The sequence below is a fragment of the Lampris incognitus genome, chromosome 17 (genome assembly GCF_029633865.1).
Source record: "Lampris incognitus isolate fLamInc1 chromosome 17, fLamInc1.hap2, whole genome shotgun sequence".
In the NCBI taxonomy this organism is placed as follows: domain Eukaryota; kingdom Metazoa; phylum Chordata; class Actinopteri; order Lampriformes; family Lampridae; genus Lampris; species Lampris incognitus.
This window is the reverse complement of record NC_079227.1, coordinates 21,554,326-21,572,026: the sequence shown is the minus strand read 5'-3', so window position 1 is coordinate 21,572,026 and position 17,701 is coordinate 21,554,326. Positions and strand designations below refer to the sequence as shown.

The 17,701-nt window shown below is 45.1% G+C and overlaps 1 protein-coding gene across 1 annotated transcript in view; it reads right to left on the bottom strand.

Annotated features, from left to right (window-relative positions):
* Positions 1–10,491, bottom strand: part of LOC130127645 (rho GTPase-activating protein 44-like) — a 42,790-nt gene extending 32,299 nt beyond the window's left edge. Inside the window, exons 1-6 of the mRNA XM_056297347.1 lie at positions 10,430–10,491; positions 5,406–5,445; positions 4,344–4,463; positions 3,994–4,070; positions 3,208–3,319; positions 2,061–2,137 (exon numbers count right to left, since the gene is read on the bottom strand). Of these exons, the coding sequence (XP_056153322.1) occupies positions 2,061–2,137; positions 3,208–3,319; positions 3,994–4,070; positions 4,344–4,463; positions 5,406–5,445; positions 10,430–10,491 (488 nt within the window). The remainder of the gene's footprint in view (positions 1–2,060; positions 2,138–3,207; positions 3,320–3,993; positions 4,071–4,343; positions 4,464–5,405; positions 5,446–10,429) is intronic.
* Positions 10,492–17,701: the final 7,210 nt, after the last annotated feature.

The window sequence follows — 17,701 nt, the reverse complement described above, 5'->3', positions numbered from 1 at the left end:
CAGACACGGGAGATTTCACGGAGGGACTGAAATTGTAGAGAGTGAGTGAGCGCACAGTAGAAGCTATGTGGTTATTGTGTTGCTTTAAAGATCATATTACAGATTTCTAAATGGCCAGGAGCCAAATACACACCGATATCATTTCACAACAACCCATGGAAGTAATGCAATATCCCCAACCACTCTTCCATCAAATACGCCCAGAATAATATACTCAGCAGTGAGAATACGGCTCATTTGTTGCCCAGGATTAAATCAGAAAAGGGGCTAAAAGACTGACGGTGGCAAGCGGGGATGAAGTTGAGCATTAGTCAGGGGGCGGCAAAAGGGGATGGACAGCCTGATGAGACAAGGTCAGTCATTTTGACAAGTCCAGCCAAACTGTCCACAGCACAGATAAATGGGGAGACGTGTATTTTATACAGTGGCCACTTGTTCAAAAATTTCATGTGGAGTTTGGTGGGGATAAATGGCGATGAGCAGATTGGTGTGTGTGTGTGTGTGTGTGTGTGTGTGTGTGTGTGTGTGTGTGTGTGTGTGTGTGTGTGTGTGTGTGTCAAAAAACAAGCCGCCCACTGTTTTGTGTAACCAGTTTTACACAGACACACTCTGCACTGACTATATGCCGTGCACAATGCATGAATGAATGAATGAATGCAGTAAATGCAATCCTGGTGTGAGCAGGTACACAACATTTCATTACTCTTTTGGATGTGGTGATTAGGGAGAAGTCCCAATGCAGCCAAGGGCAAGGGTACTGGTGTGCAATTCTCTTATATGGATAGAGTTTAAATATTGATACGATAATATATTTCTCTATACATAGTAATGTTCCGCGATTAAGACATATCACTTAGGGTCATTAACCCTAAGGGGATGGAAAGGGGTGATGGCAGTTTTACCAGAAGAGCTGGTTTTTGTCAGTTTGACCAGTTTCTCCCATCAAATTGACCCCTGATCTTACAGATTCAGTTTGAGATCCCTATACCAGGAAAGATGAATTTGATTTCTGTGAGTGTATTTCATGTTAAAGTGAGATTTTCTTTTTCTTTTCTTGGCAACGGCACAGATCATGTATGACAACGGTGATAATGAGTCATAACCACATGAAAACCCTAAAGTATAACTGGTCAGGAGATGAGGTAGAGAAATAGCGGGATGAGAGATAGGGAAGCGGGTACCAGAAGAGGTGTAAAGTCAGGAATGCTGCGTCGTACTATTGAGAATAATTGACTTTTCTTGACACTTGTCTTTCAAGGGCTGCACACAGTGTTGACGTTGCACACTGCCTCAGCAGATACATGCAACAGCCGCCTAAGTGTTAAATAGGCTGGGGGAAGGGAAGAGGGAGTGGGAGGAAAACACGTACGAATGTACAGTATGGCACAGCTCATTGCTCTAGTGCCAATAAGTGTATTTTGTATGAAGAAAATACTTTTAACTGTACACTATCCAAGGCATTCTCCTCCCGTGACTTACAGCAGATTATTCAGGAATGGTTGTGGAGGGAAGAGAGCATCATTATGGTACAGGAGAAATTATCTTTTTGAACCTCGTCGCCCACTAACGTGGGATGGTTGAGTTCAACACAATGTCATATTCAGCAGGATGTGCTTTCCTCAGCGTGAAAAAAAGAGATGTTGAAGGATCCTCCTGTAAACCTCACGTGTCCCACACATAACCTTAATTTCCTGTCCTCGTAGGTGAGAAAGCATCAAATTGAACACCTTTTTTAAAGACCAAATACACAACATCCAAGTATTCATGGATTCAGTTCAGCTTAAAGAAAGCCATAATCTGCTCGTATCACACTAAAACGAATGAAATAAGCTTAAACAGGAGTGGAGCGGGTTCTTCACACAGCGGTGATTAGGGTGAGGAGTGGGGGACGAGGCAAACACAAAACTCACTGTATAAATTATGTGCAATCAAATCCCAGTGAAATTTATTGAGAATCCTCAAGACAGTGTTATATACAGGTGATGGAGTTTCTCTCTGTGTCAAAACACAGACAACCTTCTCCACAGACATGCATGCACAACCAACACTGACGTTCTTACCGCGTACGTGCAGAGTCCATGTCCAGCACCAGCTTAGCTAAATGTTTCCTTTGTTTCTGGATATTTGGGATTTCCACCTGGGATGTGATAAGACAGAAAAGGCCAGAGAACAGAGAGGTCTAGTTAGTCTTTTGTCTCTTGTTGTGAGAGACGGCTGGAGACAGACATAGCATTGTCGGAGGCTTTGCACCTGTTCCACCAAAACCATCAACAAAGTGCTGCGTCAGTTACTTTTCCATAGCAGGTGTAGACAGAGATGAGCTAAATGGCCAATTTACAATCAGTTACCCTGTATGTCTCATACTGAAATACACATAAACACCCATCTACATATGCATTTCATCAGAGAGGGAAGGCTGCAGGGGTGCTTGAAGTGCTACACAAGGTCTGAGTTCAGTGTCTTGTATAAGGACCTTAAGGCACAAATGAGCATAACACAGTCGTAAACACATGCAGCCTTTACGTTTCCAGCTCACGGCTATAATACATCTTCCTATCAGTGCCAGGTATCCACTTAACCACCTTCCTGTGGTTAGCTTCCATTTTTTTCTCCACTTTTTCTTTTGCCCCCCCCTTTCTTTCTCCCCAGTTGTACCCGTCCAATTACCCCACTCTTCGGAGCCGTCCCAGTTGCTGCTCCACCCCCTCTGCCAATCCAGGGAGGGCTGCAGACTACCACATGTCTCCTCCGATGCATGTGGAGTTGCCAGCTGCCTCTTTTCACCTGACAGTGAGGAGTTTCACCAGGGGGACGTAGCGCATGGGAGGATTATGCTATTCCCCCCAGTTCCCCCTCCCCCCCAAACAGGTACCCCTGGCCAACCAGAGGACAGAGGAGGCACTAGTACAGCGACCAGGACACATACCTACATCCGGCTTCCCACCTGCAGACACAGCCAATTGTGTCTGTAGGGATGCCTGACCAAGTTTTGTCCACATTTTTGTTATTACTTTTCTGCAGGCTTCTGAACTCTTAACAGTTTTACCAAAGTTAAAGCATGAATGAGATTATTGTGGCTCCAATCATGAATTAATGACACTTTGTGGGAGGATTCTTCTAAGTGACAGAAGCGTCCATTGTGTCGGTACATTTAATTTCTAGGCAGTCTGTTAAGCACACAGTCCTCAGTGTAGCCTCTGTACGTACCTCTGCGAGGTCGTACAGAGGCTCAATAACATCTCGCTCGATGGTGAGCTCAAACCGGATCAGCTCCTGAGCTAGCCTGTCCTGTGTCTCGCCGCAGAGCTTCAGCATCTTCCTGCAAAGGCGAATAGGAAAAAAAGGAGACATCAGCAAACAGCCGAACAGAAAGCACGATGAAACTGCATGAGTCACTGTGGGAAATTAAGCTAGCATAATAAAATGCAGCACGCCTCTAGTAATGATAACCTGTCTCCAAAAGAGGCTTAGAAAGATGCCAAGTGACAAAGTGATTTATTTGTGTGTTTGATGGAATTTAATGAGGGGAATCCTCATTAAGTCTTAAACTACTGATCGTGTTCTATTTATTCTTTGTTTTGCTCATTGTTTTTCCACAACACAAAGGAGCAAGACGGGGTGGTGGTGGGGGGGGGGTAGACAAGCTTAAACACTGGTAAAGACAGAATCTAATCCACTACCTGCTACTTAGTACTGGTGAAGAGTGAAGACGAGCTGAGGCAGCACAATATAAACTGCTAAAATGCCACAATGGAAGCCCTGCCAACCAGCATCTATCCTGCATTAGCGCTGCACGACTCTCTGGGTGGTTCACCTTCGAGGTTGACTGACAGTGGTGTATCAAGCATGGAGACCTAGCAATCCTTTCTACATCAGTACTCTCTGCAAGAAAACTGCCCAAGACTCAAATAGTCAGTCAATGTATTGTAAAAAAGCAATCTGTGTGTGTGTATGTGTGTGAGTGTCTGTGTCTGTGTGTACACTTACACTTACCCTAGTAGGGACTCGTCCCCAAGCACTGCAGCCCCTTCCACCATACATTGTGCTAATGTTGTAAGGGGAAGCTTTTTCTGAAATAGAAAAAAAAACATAAATCACACACACACACACACACACACACACACACACACACACACACACACACACACGAAATTCAGGTAGCTACACAAATTCATCATCTCTGTCTGCTAAGTGGATTCATGCTAGAGAAACACCCGCCTGACTGACCCCTAGACAAACTGGATGAATCACACACATACACAAACAAACACACACACTAAATACTATTGATACACACAAACAAACGTTTGAGCGGGACGGAACAAGGCTTGTGAGCATCTCACCGAGGGCGATCTGACAGACTTCTTGTCCACATCTACGCCCTGCTGGCCCTGCAGACAGGCAGTCAGCTTCTTGTGTGTGCTGTGGGACACCTGCTTAACCAGCTCCAGACGCTTCTCCACCTTGACACACACCGAGACAGAGAGACAAGCGGGGGGACAGGCCTGAGTGATCAGGGGATAGTACTCAGCATACACCAACCCAGCAGAGCAGACACACACACACACACACACACACACACACACACACACACACACACACACCGTAAACTGACAGCAGTCCCTTGGGCTTCGGTTATACATCCCATATTCAGCTGTGATGTCAGTGTCAGGACAACCTCATTGGCAGTTACAGACACGCACATGCAAGTCCACGACATCTTACAGCTTCACACATTGTGGTACATACACAGTCAGATCTGAAGGAAAAATAAAAAAGCTCTGCACATGAAAGGCAGCCTGTCAGAGCTGCCTATCTCCAAAAAAAAAGCAGCCTCAGAAGCGAGGTCATCTTGGTTGGGGTACCAAAGACTATTACTTCTCCTTCTTGAATGCCTCTCATATCCATTATTCGACCAACTCAGTGGAACTGATGTCACCACCACTGAGGGCTTCATTAATCTGATCAATTACAGTGCTGCACCCTAAGTCAATCAGCGGGGACGCTCAGCCTTCGTTAGGCATTAAGAGGTTCCATCTCAGTGCTTATTAACTTTGCCTGGAGGTTATTCAGAGAGCTATTTCAAAAAGTCATTTCATGCACATTGACTTCTTTAGAGCAATGATGATTTCTCCGCTGAGAAGAACAGCAAACAAACCTTAAGGAGCTGCTAAGGAAGCACCGATCCCATGGTGCTCATCTATGCAAGCATGCACTTTGGTGCACTTGCAATCAATCGTGTGTTTATAAAATCCACATGAGCACGCATGCAAACTTAGACACACACACACACACACACACACACACACACACACACACACACACACACACACACACACACACACACACACACACACACACACACACACACAATACTCACAAACACAGTTCAGCTCCATACTTACCTGTAGTAGGTCTTCACTTAATACCTCTGTTTTTTCAGCCCTGGGGAGAAAGTAGGAGAAAGGGAAGACTGTGATGGTGGAGCGGGGATGGCTGCATGCATTATATAACTCATTACCGTGGGAACTGGGCAAAGTACCCACATACTGCTCGATCAACATAATTACATCATTTGCTGAATTTATATGTGAATGCCTGGTATTGCTGTTGCACCCTGGAGCTAATCGCGTAAAAGGAATATTTATTTTGCCATTCCTTGAGGCGGGAGCTGATACAGCGGAAAACAGGAATACAGAATGATCTTGCCAGTGATAACTTAAAACTGAACCCGTTTGGGGATTACTGTTGGATGTGGAAGTCCACAACTTTGTCATCAACTCAGCCAATCTATTTTTCTATTTCTCCTCTCTTGTTGTCTTTGGTGCTAGCAAGGATGAAACACAACTATTTCACAGCTATGCAATGGTCTACTTTATACTAGAAAGTCACCATTCATGCTCCAGCTAATGATGAGTATTTTGTACTTGGAATCCAGTTTGACAGATTGTTTCTTTGTTCCGCTGTGGCATGCAGGGCCCCTCTACTGACATCCCCAGTATGAATACTGACTGGCACATGTCACTTCCAGACCTTAAGGCCAGCTTTTGAAGCAGTATCGACAGGCCTTCAGCAGTGACGGGGATTTCATCAGCAGTGATATAGCCTTCAGCAGTGATGGGGATTTCATCATCTCGGGTCAGAATCAATGTGAATTGTACAGCAGCAGCAACAACAACAACAACTTAGTTTTGTATAGCACCAATAGGCTATAAGGAAGAAAAGGTTAATAATAAAATACTGCTGGTTATGTTGACAACTCTACCCATGTACACTGGATCTAAATGTTTCCATGTTTAGATTGTATAGAAGCACATATAGGGGGGGGGGAACAAGGTTTAAAGGTCAAATTTCACTAAAAAAATAAATAAATAAAATAAACAGTCCACTACACACTGACATCTTCAGCTGCACTTTATAGGACTGATAGACAATCCCCCCCCCCTTTTCTCCCCAGTTGTATCTGGCCAATTACCCCACTCTTCCGAGCCATCCCGATCTCCGCTCCACCCCCTCTACTGATCTGGGGAGGGCTGCAGACTACCACGTCTCCTTCAAAACGTGGAATTGCCAGCCGCTTCTTTTCACCTGACAGTGAGGACTTTCGCCAGGGGGACGTAGCGCGCGGGAGGATCACACTATTCCCCCTTCCCCCCGAACAGGCGCCCCAACCAACCAGAGAGGTGCTAGTGCAGCAACCAGGACAAATAGCCACATCCGGCTTCTCACCTGCAGACAGCCAACTGTGTCTGTAGGGACGCCCGACCAAGCCAGAGATAACACGGGGATTCAATCCAGCGATCCCCGTGTTGGTAGGCAATGGAATAGACTGCCATGCCACCTGGATGCCCCTGATAGACAATCTTTGACTTATATTCATCATACTCACTCATACTCATTATATTCACTCCTACTCAAAATACGCTTTTAAATCCATTACCAAACAAGGATCTTGCATTTTTATGCTCTTCCCATTATTCGCCATTTCAAGGCTCTTGATATGCATGCAACATCCTTACACACATAAGCAGCACCATTCAATGTTATACCATGTGACAGCACCTCCCCAAGTGGGAACAAAACATTCAGGCTACATTTAGATTTTAGGTACTTAGCAGATGCACTTGTCTGGAGCGTGGACCAGTGCGATTTCCATTGAGTTGGACAGTACAATACGTTTCTATTCACGTATCACCAAGACTTTAACCAGCCAAAAACTGAGCAGTGTGAGAGATGTGATGTGTTTATACCATGTAACATAGTTATTCAGCTCCTTAAAGCTGAAATGAGTGATTTTTCTCTACTGTCAGGCTACATAATACTAACCATGGTTGAAAACACTCTCCATGTACCACCAGGGAAATTTTTGACTTGGTAGGATGAATATTGGTTCACCAGCAACCATATTTCAACTCAAACAGGAAAAAGGACTAAAATGTGATGATGATGTGGCGAGGCTTCTGTTGGAGAGATAATCTACTATTTCTACAATTAATATTAAAGTAGAGCACTGTCCCCATATAGTTTGAAGGCGTTTTTAATACATTAGAGTGCCCATGTGCTTTGGTCCCAGGATGCAGTTTTTACAGATGTGAGGACTGTTTGCTACTGAGCTAATCATGGCACACAAGCCACTGTGGCTGCTATACCTAGTTTATAGTTCCCAATGCCAGAGGGAGGAACACACTGAGGAAATCATAGATTCCAGCTTTAACATGTACCTCTGAGTTTAAATATCCACCCTTCAGTCATAGCAGCACATCTGTATTGTATTTTTCTTTTTTTTTCTTCAAATACTATGGAGATACGAGAATGCATCACTGCCCATATTGTATTCCACCTCTGCCTTTGCCAGGCGGTGTGTAAGTGTGTGTATTCACATGCAGGCATGTGTGTTTGAAAGCTTTCATTAATTTTCATAAGCATTGATTCCACGCAGAGTTGTGGTCAGCCTTGAAGAATGAAGTCCCCGACGCCTCTTAAATAGGTCTGACATAATGGCCAATACAGCCTGCAGCAGTAGGTGTGCTTTTCAGAATCATGCATATTGTAGAAATAAGCACGGTGAGTGAAAGAGTAGAGGAGCGAGAGAGAGGGAAAGAGAGAGAGAGCAAGCGAGCGAGAGGGAGGGAGGGAGAATAAAAGAGAATAAATTAGAAGCTGAGTCATCATTTAGTTTTGTCCGTTCTCTCTGGTTCCCATCAGAGACACTGCAGACTCAAACCAACTTCCTTGCCGTTGTTGATTTGTTCGAATGAAAAGATGGCAGAAAGGTAGAGCGCCGTTCTTTTATGTGTCTTTGTTATGACTGTCTGTCTGTTTGTGTCCGTCTGTCTGTCCATCTACATGACAGGGTTGAACAAATACCAAAATGGGTATTTCGTTAGCACACTTACCCAATACAATAGCACAGTATTTGTGAGCTGTATTAATGAAAGCGGAGTGGCAAAGAACAAGTGCGATAAACAAACCCGGTGCAAGTGAGATAGAGAATACACCGGCTCTGTGTGCTGAGCCCCTGGATGTTCTTAAATGCTCCTATCCAGCTCCATTGATATTGATACATTAGGGTACATCCTGCAATTCTGGGTGCGGTTTCCCTGAAAGGATTTTACTATTGAGATGATCTTTGGTCCAATGATTTCTAACAGGCATTACTGCTGAGCATTAAACACACTGCGACACGCCAGGGCTGGTCTTATCTCAAACCAACAATGGGTACGCCAAAGCAGACAACAACAAAAAAAAGAAGAAAAATCCTTCTGCGAGCTGCAATTCAAGGCAAAACCAGAGGGTTTTGGCAACCCATCCTTTATTAACAACAATCATCCCTTCTTTTTTTGGGGGGGGGGTCCCCCCTTTTTCTTCCCAGATGTACTTGGCCAATTAACCTATTTTCCAAGCCGTCCCGGTCACTGCTCCGCCCCCTCTGCCGATCTGGGGAGGGCTGCAGACTGCCACATGCCTCCTGTGATACACGTGGAGTCGCCAGCTGCTTCTTTTCACCAGGGGGAGTTTCACCAGGGGGATGTAGCGCGTGGGAGGATCACGCTATTTCCCCCCCGACCAGGCGCCCTGACCGACCAGAGGAGGTGCCAGTGCAGCGACCAGGACACATACCCACATCCTGCTTCCCACTAGCAGACACGGCCAATTGTGTCTATAGGGACGTCCGACCAAGCCGGGGGTAACTCGGGGATTCGAACCAGCGATCCCCGCGCTGGTAGGCAACGGAATAGACCGCTACGATACTCAAACACCCCAATCATCCCCCTTCTTAAGGAGAGAATATTGCTTAGTCAGCCTTGTCGGGGATTTCTGGTTTCTTTCAAGCCAAGCAGACAACATGTGGTGTAACTCCTGTAAGTTGACCCCTGGAAGAAAACAGTCACCGAACACCGTCTGGTTCACTAAGCACCACATATGCTGCAACATTACAATAACAAGTGGCTGAAAAGTAAAAAACAAACACACCAATGAGATGAACATTTGGATTACCATCTGAGCCGCTGTAGTTTCAGTTTGTCAAGTGTTCTGACTCATCTGACATGTTTGCAGCGCCGGTTTTACACATCGAACTGTTTCCGCCGTCAATATTCAGAGGCACAGTGAGAACCAATGCGCTGTAAACTGAGGTAGAAGTTGGTGCCTGCGTGAGTATGTGGGAGGGGTGTGGGCAAGTATTTGACCTCAGGTGACCTCTGGCCCTCAGGGCGCACACACCCCTAAACTAAACAAGAATAGAAAGTCTTAACATTTTGTCACATGGCGCGGAGAGAAAGGGGGTGTCTTTGGTTTACTAGATTTAGATTCTCAGTGGCCACTGGTCTTTTTTTGTCTTTCCGAAAACAAATTTTCAGCCAAAAAAATTCAAATGGCAAATGCCGATCGCAATCCTGAAAGATCAAGCGTATGTATTGTAAACTAAATTCAGGTTAAGGATGTTAAACTAAACCCGCTACTTTCGTGGCATCTTAGATGTACGGAGCCCCTTAATTCAATTCAATTCAATTTATTGTCATTAAAAACAAAATGTGCAGGCACATGTTAAAAATGAAAGGACCTGCATAGCAGAAAGAAAAAAAAGAAATTTAAAAACACTGCGGAGTGAAAAAACTTTTCTGCGGAGTCAAAAAAAAAGAAGAAAAAAACTACAAGTAAAAAAAAAAAACAGCAACAAGGAACTAAGTGGACACAGATAAAGAGGCCAAAATACAAAATAATACCTGTTTTTCACCGAAAACAACAGGTAAACCCACGAAATCTGCCTTACCTCACCTCTCTGACTGTACAGACAGCACATCTCTTACATGCAAGAGTAGCTCCCGAGTCAAACAGAATCTCATTCTGGGTTAAAATGAGTAAAGGCCATTGAGCGACCCCCCCCCCCACACACACACACCACCTCACAGCAGTCCCATGGACTTACAGAGCCGCGCTGTTCCTGCGTGTGGCTCTAGTCCTGTTGATCTGCAGCTTTTTCTTCCACATCCCCCCTGCTAGCAGGAGGGAAATCCACTGGCTTTAAGGCAATAAGTACGTGAGGGCAAGGCAAGGCAAGAAAAAAAAAAAAAGACGAGAAAAGGAGAAAAAGAGAGCAAAGCGAGGAGAATGAGAGAGTGTGAGGGGGAGGCCATCACTAAAGAATGAGACCTGACAATCTGGTCCTTTCACTCTTTCTCTCATCATCCACCCTATCTCTCCCCCACCCTTCTCTCTCTTTATCCCTCTCTTCATCCCTCCCTCTCTCTCTCTCCCCCCCTCTCTCTTCGCTCTCTTTATCTCTCTCTTCACCCCCCCCCCCTCATCTCCAGTCATGTCACACGTGTTGACTGGTAGGACTGGGGAATACACTGGTAGGGCTATGCGTCTCTAGGTGAATCCACACTCACATAAACCATAAACAAGCACACAGTCTACACACAAACACGCTAAAAAGCATATACACACAGTTCTCTGTTGACTTCTTACACCCGAGGAGAAAGCAAAGCAGGAAGGGAGAGGCTCATGTACATTTATTTATGCATGAATGCGCGACACTTTTCTGCAGAAATGAAAAGACCGGGCGGCAATCATGGATTGATGAGCAGCTCTGTTGCCTTACTGATGACAAAACGCCGTCTGACAGGACAACAGATTTTGTATCCCAAATGGTCTAGCCAGTCAAACTACGGAGAGAGAAAAAAAACCCATTACGTTCGAGACATTAGAAAATTGTGGATACGTGCACCACACACACACACACACACACACACACACACACGCACACACACATTAACGAATAAATGAAATGACAAATAATGACCCTATAATGTCTTTAAACAAACAAGCAAAAAAAAAAAACTGGCGCATCTCTTCCCTGGCAGCATGTTTTCATCTCTCCTAAATTATACTGTATGGTAGTGCACAAACAGACACACACACACAATGCATGCACATGCACACCTACAAACGCACACACACGTAAGGCTTTGTTGATGTGAGTGATAAAGAACAGCAGGTGGTAAATGGAAAAAACGAGAAGGCCTTTCTCACTTTACTACGAGCCTGATTGCTGCCTTGCTGAGAGCGGTGGGTATAACACTCCCTCCTTAGGTTTCTGGGAATAAATACCCTGCACAGTTCACCTCACTGCGAACTCAGCGCTTAGTGCATGTGTGTTTCCGTGAGTTAGAATATATATGCTTGGTTTGTATGCCCTTGTGTACATGTGTGTGCTGTGTGCCTGTTTGTGTGTGCAGGCACACATCTGTTCTTGTAAACGTAAGCATACGTCTGCATGTCACTGTGTGTGTGTGTGTGTGTGTGTGTGTGTGTGTGTGTGTGTGTGTGTGTGTGTGTGTGTGTGTGTGTGTGTGTGTGTGCGCGCACATAAGCTGACTTCACCCTAATCAATAATACATTTTCTATGAATCATGGGTCTTTCCTGGAAATAAGGTAGAGTTAATTAGGGGCCCTTTCTTAATGAAGCCTGTGCTGTTAGCAGTGGGAACGAGACGCTGGGTGCAGGACTGACAGGTGAGAGATAATGTCTCTCTCGTCCAAACAGACACACACTAATGAGCAGATTAGCAATCAGTCGATGCTTCTGGTAGGTCCAGCATCAGAACTCTGTTTCCCACACACAAACACATGCAAACACATACCCCCCACACACACACAAACGCACACACGTGTGCATGCACATGCACACACACACACACACACACACACACACACACACACACACACACACACACACACACACAGTGCTCACGTACAAGCACACAGGAACAAGCATGTTAGCGCACACAAGAAAACAAGATATGCTCACTCACAAAAATATTTGGTCTTGTGACGTTGCGCTCTCTCACACCTGCCTTCCAATTTCTCTTTCTCCCCCTCTCTCACACACACGCTCTCGCTCTCTCTGTCTCTCTCTCACACACTCTCTCTCTCTGTGTCTCTGTCTCTAGCTCTCTCTCTCACATACACACACACACACACACACACTCTCTGCCTCTCTCTCACACACTCTCTCTGTCTGTCTGTGTCTGTGTCTCTCTCACACACACTCTCACTCTCTCGCTCTCTCTCTGTCTCTGTCTCTCTCTCTCTCACACACACACACACACACACACACTCTCTCTGTCTCTCTGTTTCTCTCACACACTCTCTCTATCTCTCCCTCTGTCTCTCTCTCACACACTCTCTCTCTCTGTGTCTCTGTCTCTAGCTCTCTCTCTCACATACACACACACACACACACACACACACACTCTCTGCCTCTCTCTCACACACTCTCTCTGTCTGTCTGTGTCTGTGTCTCTCTCACACACACTCTCACTCTCTCGCTCTCTCTCTGTCTCTGTCTCTCTCTCTCTCACACACACACACACACACACACACTCTCTCTGTCTCTCTGTTTCTCTCACACACTCTCTCTATCTCTCCCTCTGCCTCTCTCTCACACACACACTCTCTCTGCCTGCCTGTCTGTCTGTGTCTGTGGTGTCTCTGTCTCTGTCTCTCTCTCCAGAGTGGCCATAATTAATCTTGCACCACCAAATAATAAACTGCAGTCTGAACTGAGCATCCCAAGCCAAAATGAAAATTCAAAAAGACCTACAAGAGACAAGAGTAACGCAGCTGTAATGTGTTATTCTCCCTGATGTAAGAGGACAGCAGAGTATGATAACGGTTTTATACGGACGACTGAGTATTACATGTTATGAAGCAACCTCGGGTCTCTGTCTGATATCTGCAGTGTTTGAGCTGCCATGATGTGAATTACCAGCAGCAGTCATGGTAACAGATCATGTCAACTCCACAGCAACCTGTGTAGTTAAGTTATCGGGCCAAACTGTATATCAAACCTTTATATTTGTCATACCAGACCTGCAGTACAGATTCAAGCTGCATGGCTGAAGGCCTTTTCTAGGAGCAGCTGTGGTCTTGACATGTATTCAATATGCAGAGCTGCAAAACCGCTGACAGAAATCAATGCTGATGAAAATAAATACAGTAAACAGTAAAGCATGTATACGCGTATATGCACAAAGTGCACGGTTTTCTGTAAAGAGTGGTGGAGAAAATAGATTCAGGGCAAAATTATGATAGCAAGGTGGGACAATTTCAATATCGCAGCACTTCTCCTGAATTGCAGTTCCCCTATTGAAGCACAATACATTGATGCTGTAAAGAGGTTTGAGGTAATGATTGCCAATCTCTGAATGCTTGAATATGAATTGTTTGGAAATATACACAAAGCATGCTTATGTTTTAAGATTTTGTAACATCTGTCTGTCATCCATCTATCTGTCCATCTGTGATGGGCTGGCGGCCTGTCTAGGGTGTCTCCCCACCTGCCGCCCAATGACTGCTGGGATAGGCTCCAGCATCCCTGTGACCCTGAGAGCAGGATAAGCAGCTTGGATAATAATGGATTTTGTAACACACGGGGCTTAAAATAAATGCATTTTGGGTGTCCAGGTGGCATGGCGGTCTACTCTGTTGCCTACCAACACAGGGATCGGCAGTTTGAATCCCCGTGCTGCCTTCAGCTTGGTCAGGCATCCCTACAGACACAATTGGCCATGTCTGTGAGTGGGAAGCCGGATGTGGGTGCATCCTGGTCACCACACTAGCGCCTCCTCTGGTCGGTCAGGATGCCTGTTGAGGGGGGAGGGGGACCTGGGGGGGAATAGCGTGATCTTCTCACGCGCTACGTCTCCCTGGCGATACTCCTCACTGTCAGGTGAAAAGAAGCAGCAGGCAATTCCACATGTATCAGAGGAAGCATGTGGTAGTCTGCAGCCCTCCCCAGATCAGCGGAGAGGGTGCAGCAGTGACTGGGATGGCTCGGTAGAGTAGGGTAATTGACCGGATACAATTAGGGAGAACAAGGGAGGAAAAAAAAATAAAATAAAATATTGCAATATCAAATCGGGAGGTAGCTGCTGATTCCCAGCCCTAGTTTTCTGATAGCCTGTAACCTTACTGCAGTTATTATATGCTGCGATAGTGAAGAGGAGGAAATAGCTGAGAGTGAGAGAGCACTGATGAGAGTCAGAGCCCTGACGGTCCCAATTGACATCCACTGACATTACACATTTATTCAACTTTTACCATTTTGAAGATACAGCACACACAAATTTTATTTCCCATTGTAAGCAGGGCAAGCGTTGTGGTGCTGGCCAAAAATACAAAATCACGGTACAGTATTCTCACGAAGTCTCAGGATGAGTACTGTCCTGTTTTGTGCCACCACTCAGCACACATTCGTATGGAAAGGAATGGCGTAAGGGGAGACTTTAAAAGGCTAAACATCCACTAATGGTTTTGTGCTGGGGATTGGACACTTATGCTGTCGTGCGGTGGGGATCACAGCTGACGAGGGGAGAGGCTGGAAAACAGATGGCTAATATGGTAAAAACAACTGACTCCAGTGACTGCAACGTACCATCACGCCACTGTATTATAGTCTATTTATGGATTGCATTCATGCTAGCATGTATTCCCATACTGCATGCACCTTGTTATGGAAGTAGCATGGAAGAACTCCTGGTTTAGCCCGGTAACTAAAAGATGCTTTATCTACGAGAGATACAGGGAAGTCGCCAAGACTCTTGAAAACAGAGAGAGAGAGAGAGAGAAATCAAGAGAGAAAGAATGAGAGTCTCTCTCCCTCTCTCTCTCCCACTCTTGCTCTTGCTCTCTCTCTCTCTCTCTCTCTCTCTGCGGCCTCCTGTTAATGGATATTGTTTGTCACAGCCGGGGCGAGCGAGAGGCCGGTGGGGCTGCGGGAGCTACAGCAGTCTGAATTGAAGTCTGTCTGCATGGATTTCCCACTGGCAAAGAAAGAGACAGAGTGAGACAGACAGACAGACGGAGAGAGCAAGAGAGAATGAGAGTGAGAGATGGGTAAAGAGCACTAATGGCAGAGTAAAGGAGATAAAAGGAAAGATAACTAAATATGCGTAAAAAAATTAGGTATGCCATTTAAAGGTGCACTGAACTGCATCTGATTAATCTTTAAAGAGAGAGTCAGTCGGAAACAGGCAGACAGACAGACAGAAACAGGCAGACAGAATATCCCCTGTACTGTTGCATAATGTTGGCACCACTCCTCTCTAGGGATTGCGTTCTATCTTTTTTTCTGATTTGGGTTTAGGACCCATGGCAAAGGTGCAGGCACCTTAAGGTTTTCGTCACATAATTCACGCTGCACTTGGCCGACAGCCTCACTCCAAACACTTCCCTGCAGAGCCTTCAGCGCCAATTAATGGAAAAAGTTATATATCAGAAGTGGCAGAGGGCGGGATGAGAGAACAAGTGACAGAAGACTGTGAGAAAAACTGGGACGAAGAAAAAGCAGCATGCAGAAAAGGTTTTGTGAGGGCAAAAGAAAAAAAAAACGAAAAAAAAAACAAGTGAACATTGAGCATGCCCCAAAACTAAAGCCAAAGTGCTCCTCCGGTTTCTCTGTCTCTCTCTCTGAGAGAGACACACACATGCACACACACACTCTCTCTCTCGCTCTCTCTCTCTCTCTCTCTCTCTCTCTCTCTCTCTCTCGAGTGTGTGTGTGGGGGGGCGCTACAGTCTCATTGGGAATTAATCAGTCTACCAAGCAGCTTCTCTTCACTCAGCCCTTCTGTTCAGTCACACTCCTCTAAAACCAAAATGTACTGTCAGAAAAAAGCTGATGAATGAAAACACACAACTACAACTGTCTCCATGCACACATGAAAAATCAGTTTTAACTTTAAAACCACATTCTACCTGCAACCCTCCATAGGTGTTGGGATGATGTGTGTCAGCAGCGGGTAAATTAGAGATTAAAACAATTTGGCAGTCAGAAATAACAACTCGTTGACTGTATTAAATTTTACCCTCAGAGTTGCCCAAGCACACTGTTGTCAATGATGTGAATAAAAATGGGCAACTCATAAATCGCCCAATGACTGCTGGGACAGGCTCCAGCATCCCGGGACCCTGGCTGGGATAAGCGGCTTGGATAATGGATGGATGGATGGATAAATCGAAGTTGCATGCATCGAACTTATCAGGGGATTTTTTTTTTTGCATATCTGAGACTATTACCCAATAAAAGTCTGATTTATATTAAGCAGTTATGGCCGTGAGCAAGTGTCTTCCACAATTTGCGTAAACTGCCTCTCCTCTCCTGTTCGCCTGTTGCTGCAACCAGCTTTTAAGAGGATAAAAAAAAATTCTTATTCACCGTCAGTCACCTCAAAACCCAATTATTTCAACAGAGCAAACAGCCAATGTCTGGAGCAATTTAAATTTACATCAGGCAAGGATTTTACCTGATACAGCCATCAGAGTGATTTATCATTAGCTTAAACAGAAGGAGTAATGTAATTACAAACTAATCGAGGGATAATCAACTCAACATAGAGAGTTAATGTTGCTAAATTGCTATTTGATTTATCTACGTAGAAAGTGGTTAATTATGACCTTACAACATTGCAACGCTAGTTTTAAAATTGGGAAGTGTCCGCTATCAGAGCCCCATATATTTTAAGGAGTGTACCGGGCCTGAAAACCAAAGCAAGGCATGGCTTGATGTTGTGTATAAGATGTATTGTATGAATGCTTCAGAACGGGTCAGAGGTCATGGGAATACCTTCACCATCCTCCATCAAGACATCTGTGGTTGTGATTGCTACTTGCATCCCCTCTGGGCAGCACGGTGGCCCAGTGGTTAGCACTGTTGCCTCACAGCAAAATGGTCCTGGGTTTGAACCCCAGGCTGTCCCAGGTCCTTTCTGTGTGGAGTTTGCTTGTTCTCCCCGTGTCTGTGTGGGCTCCCTCCCACCATCAAAAAGACATGCATGCTAGGGTTAATAGTCCTGTCTGCGCCCCTGAGCAAAGCAATGGAAAGAAGAACTGGAGTCGGTCCCTGGGTGCTGCAGCTGCCCAGTGCTCCTATACAATAAGATGAGTTAAATGCAGAGAACAAATTTCTTTGTAACCTAAAATCACAAAATAAAATGTCTTTCTTCTTCTTCAATTCCGATAGGATTCAATACATCTCAAAAGAACTACACCGAAAGCAACATTTCTCAATTTGACACAGGCTTGTTTGCTTGCTGTCTGGCTCCTCGCACAATGCTAAATGCTAAATGGCCTATCTCAGTGTCACAGAAAGCTAAATCCAGTAGATACTGTTTACAGCTGATAAAATTAAACCCTG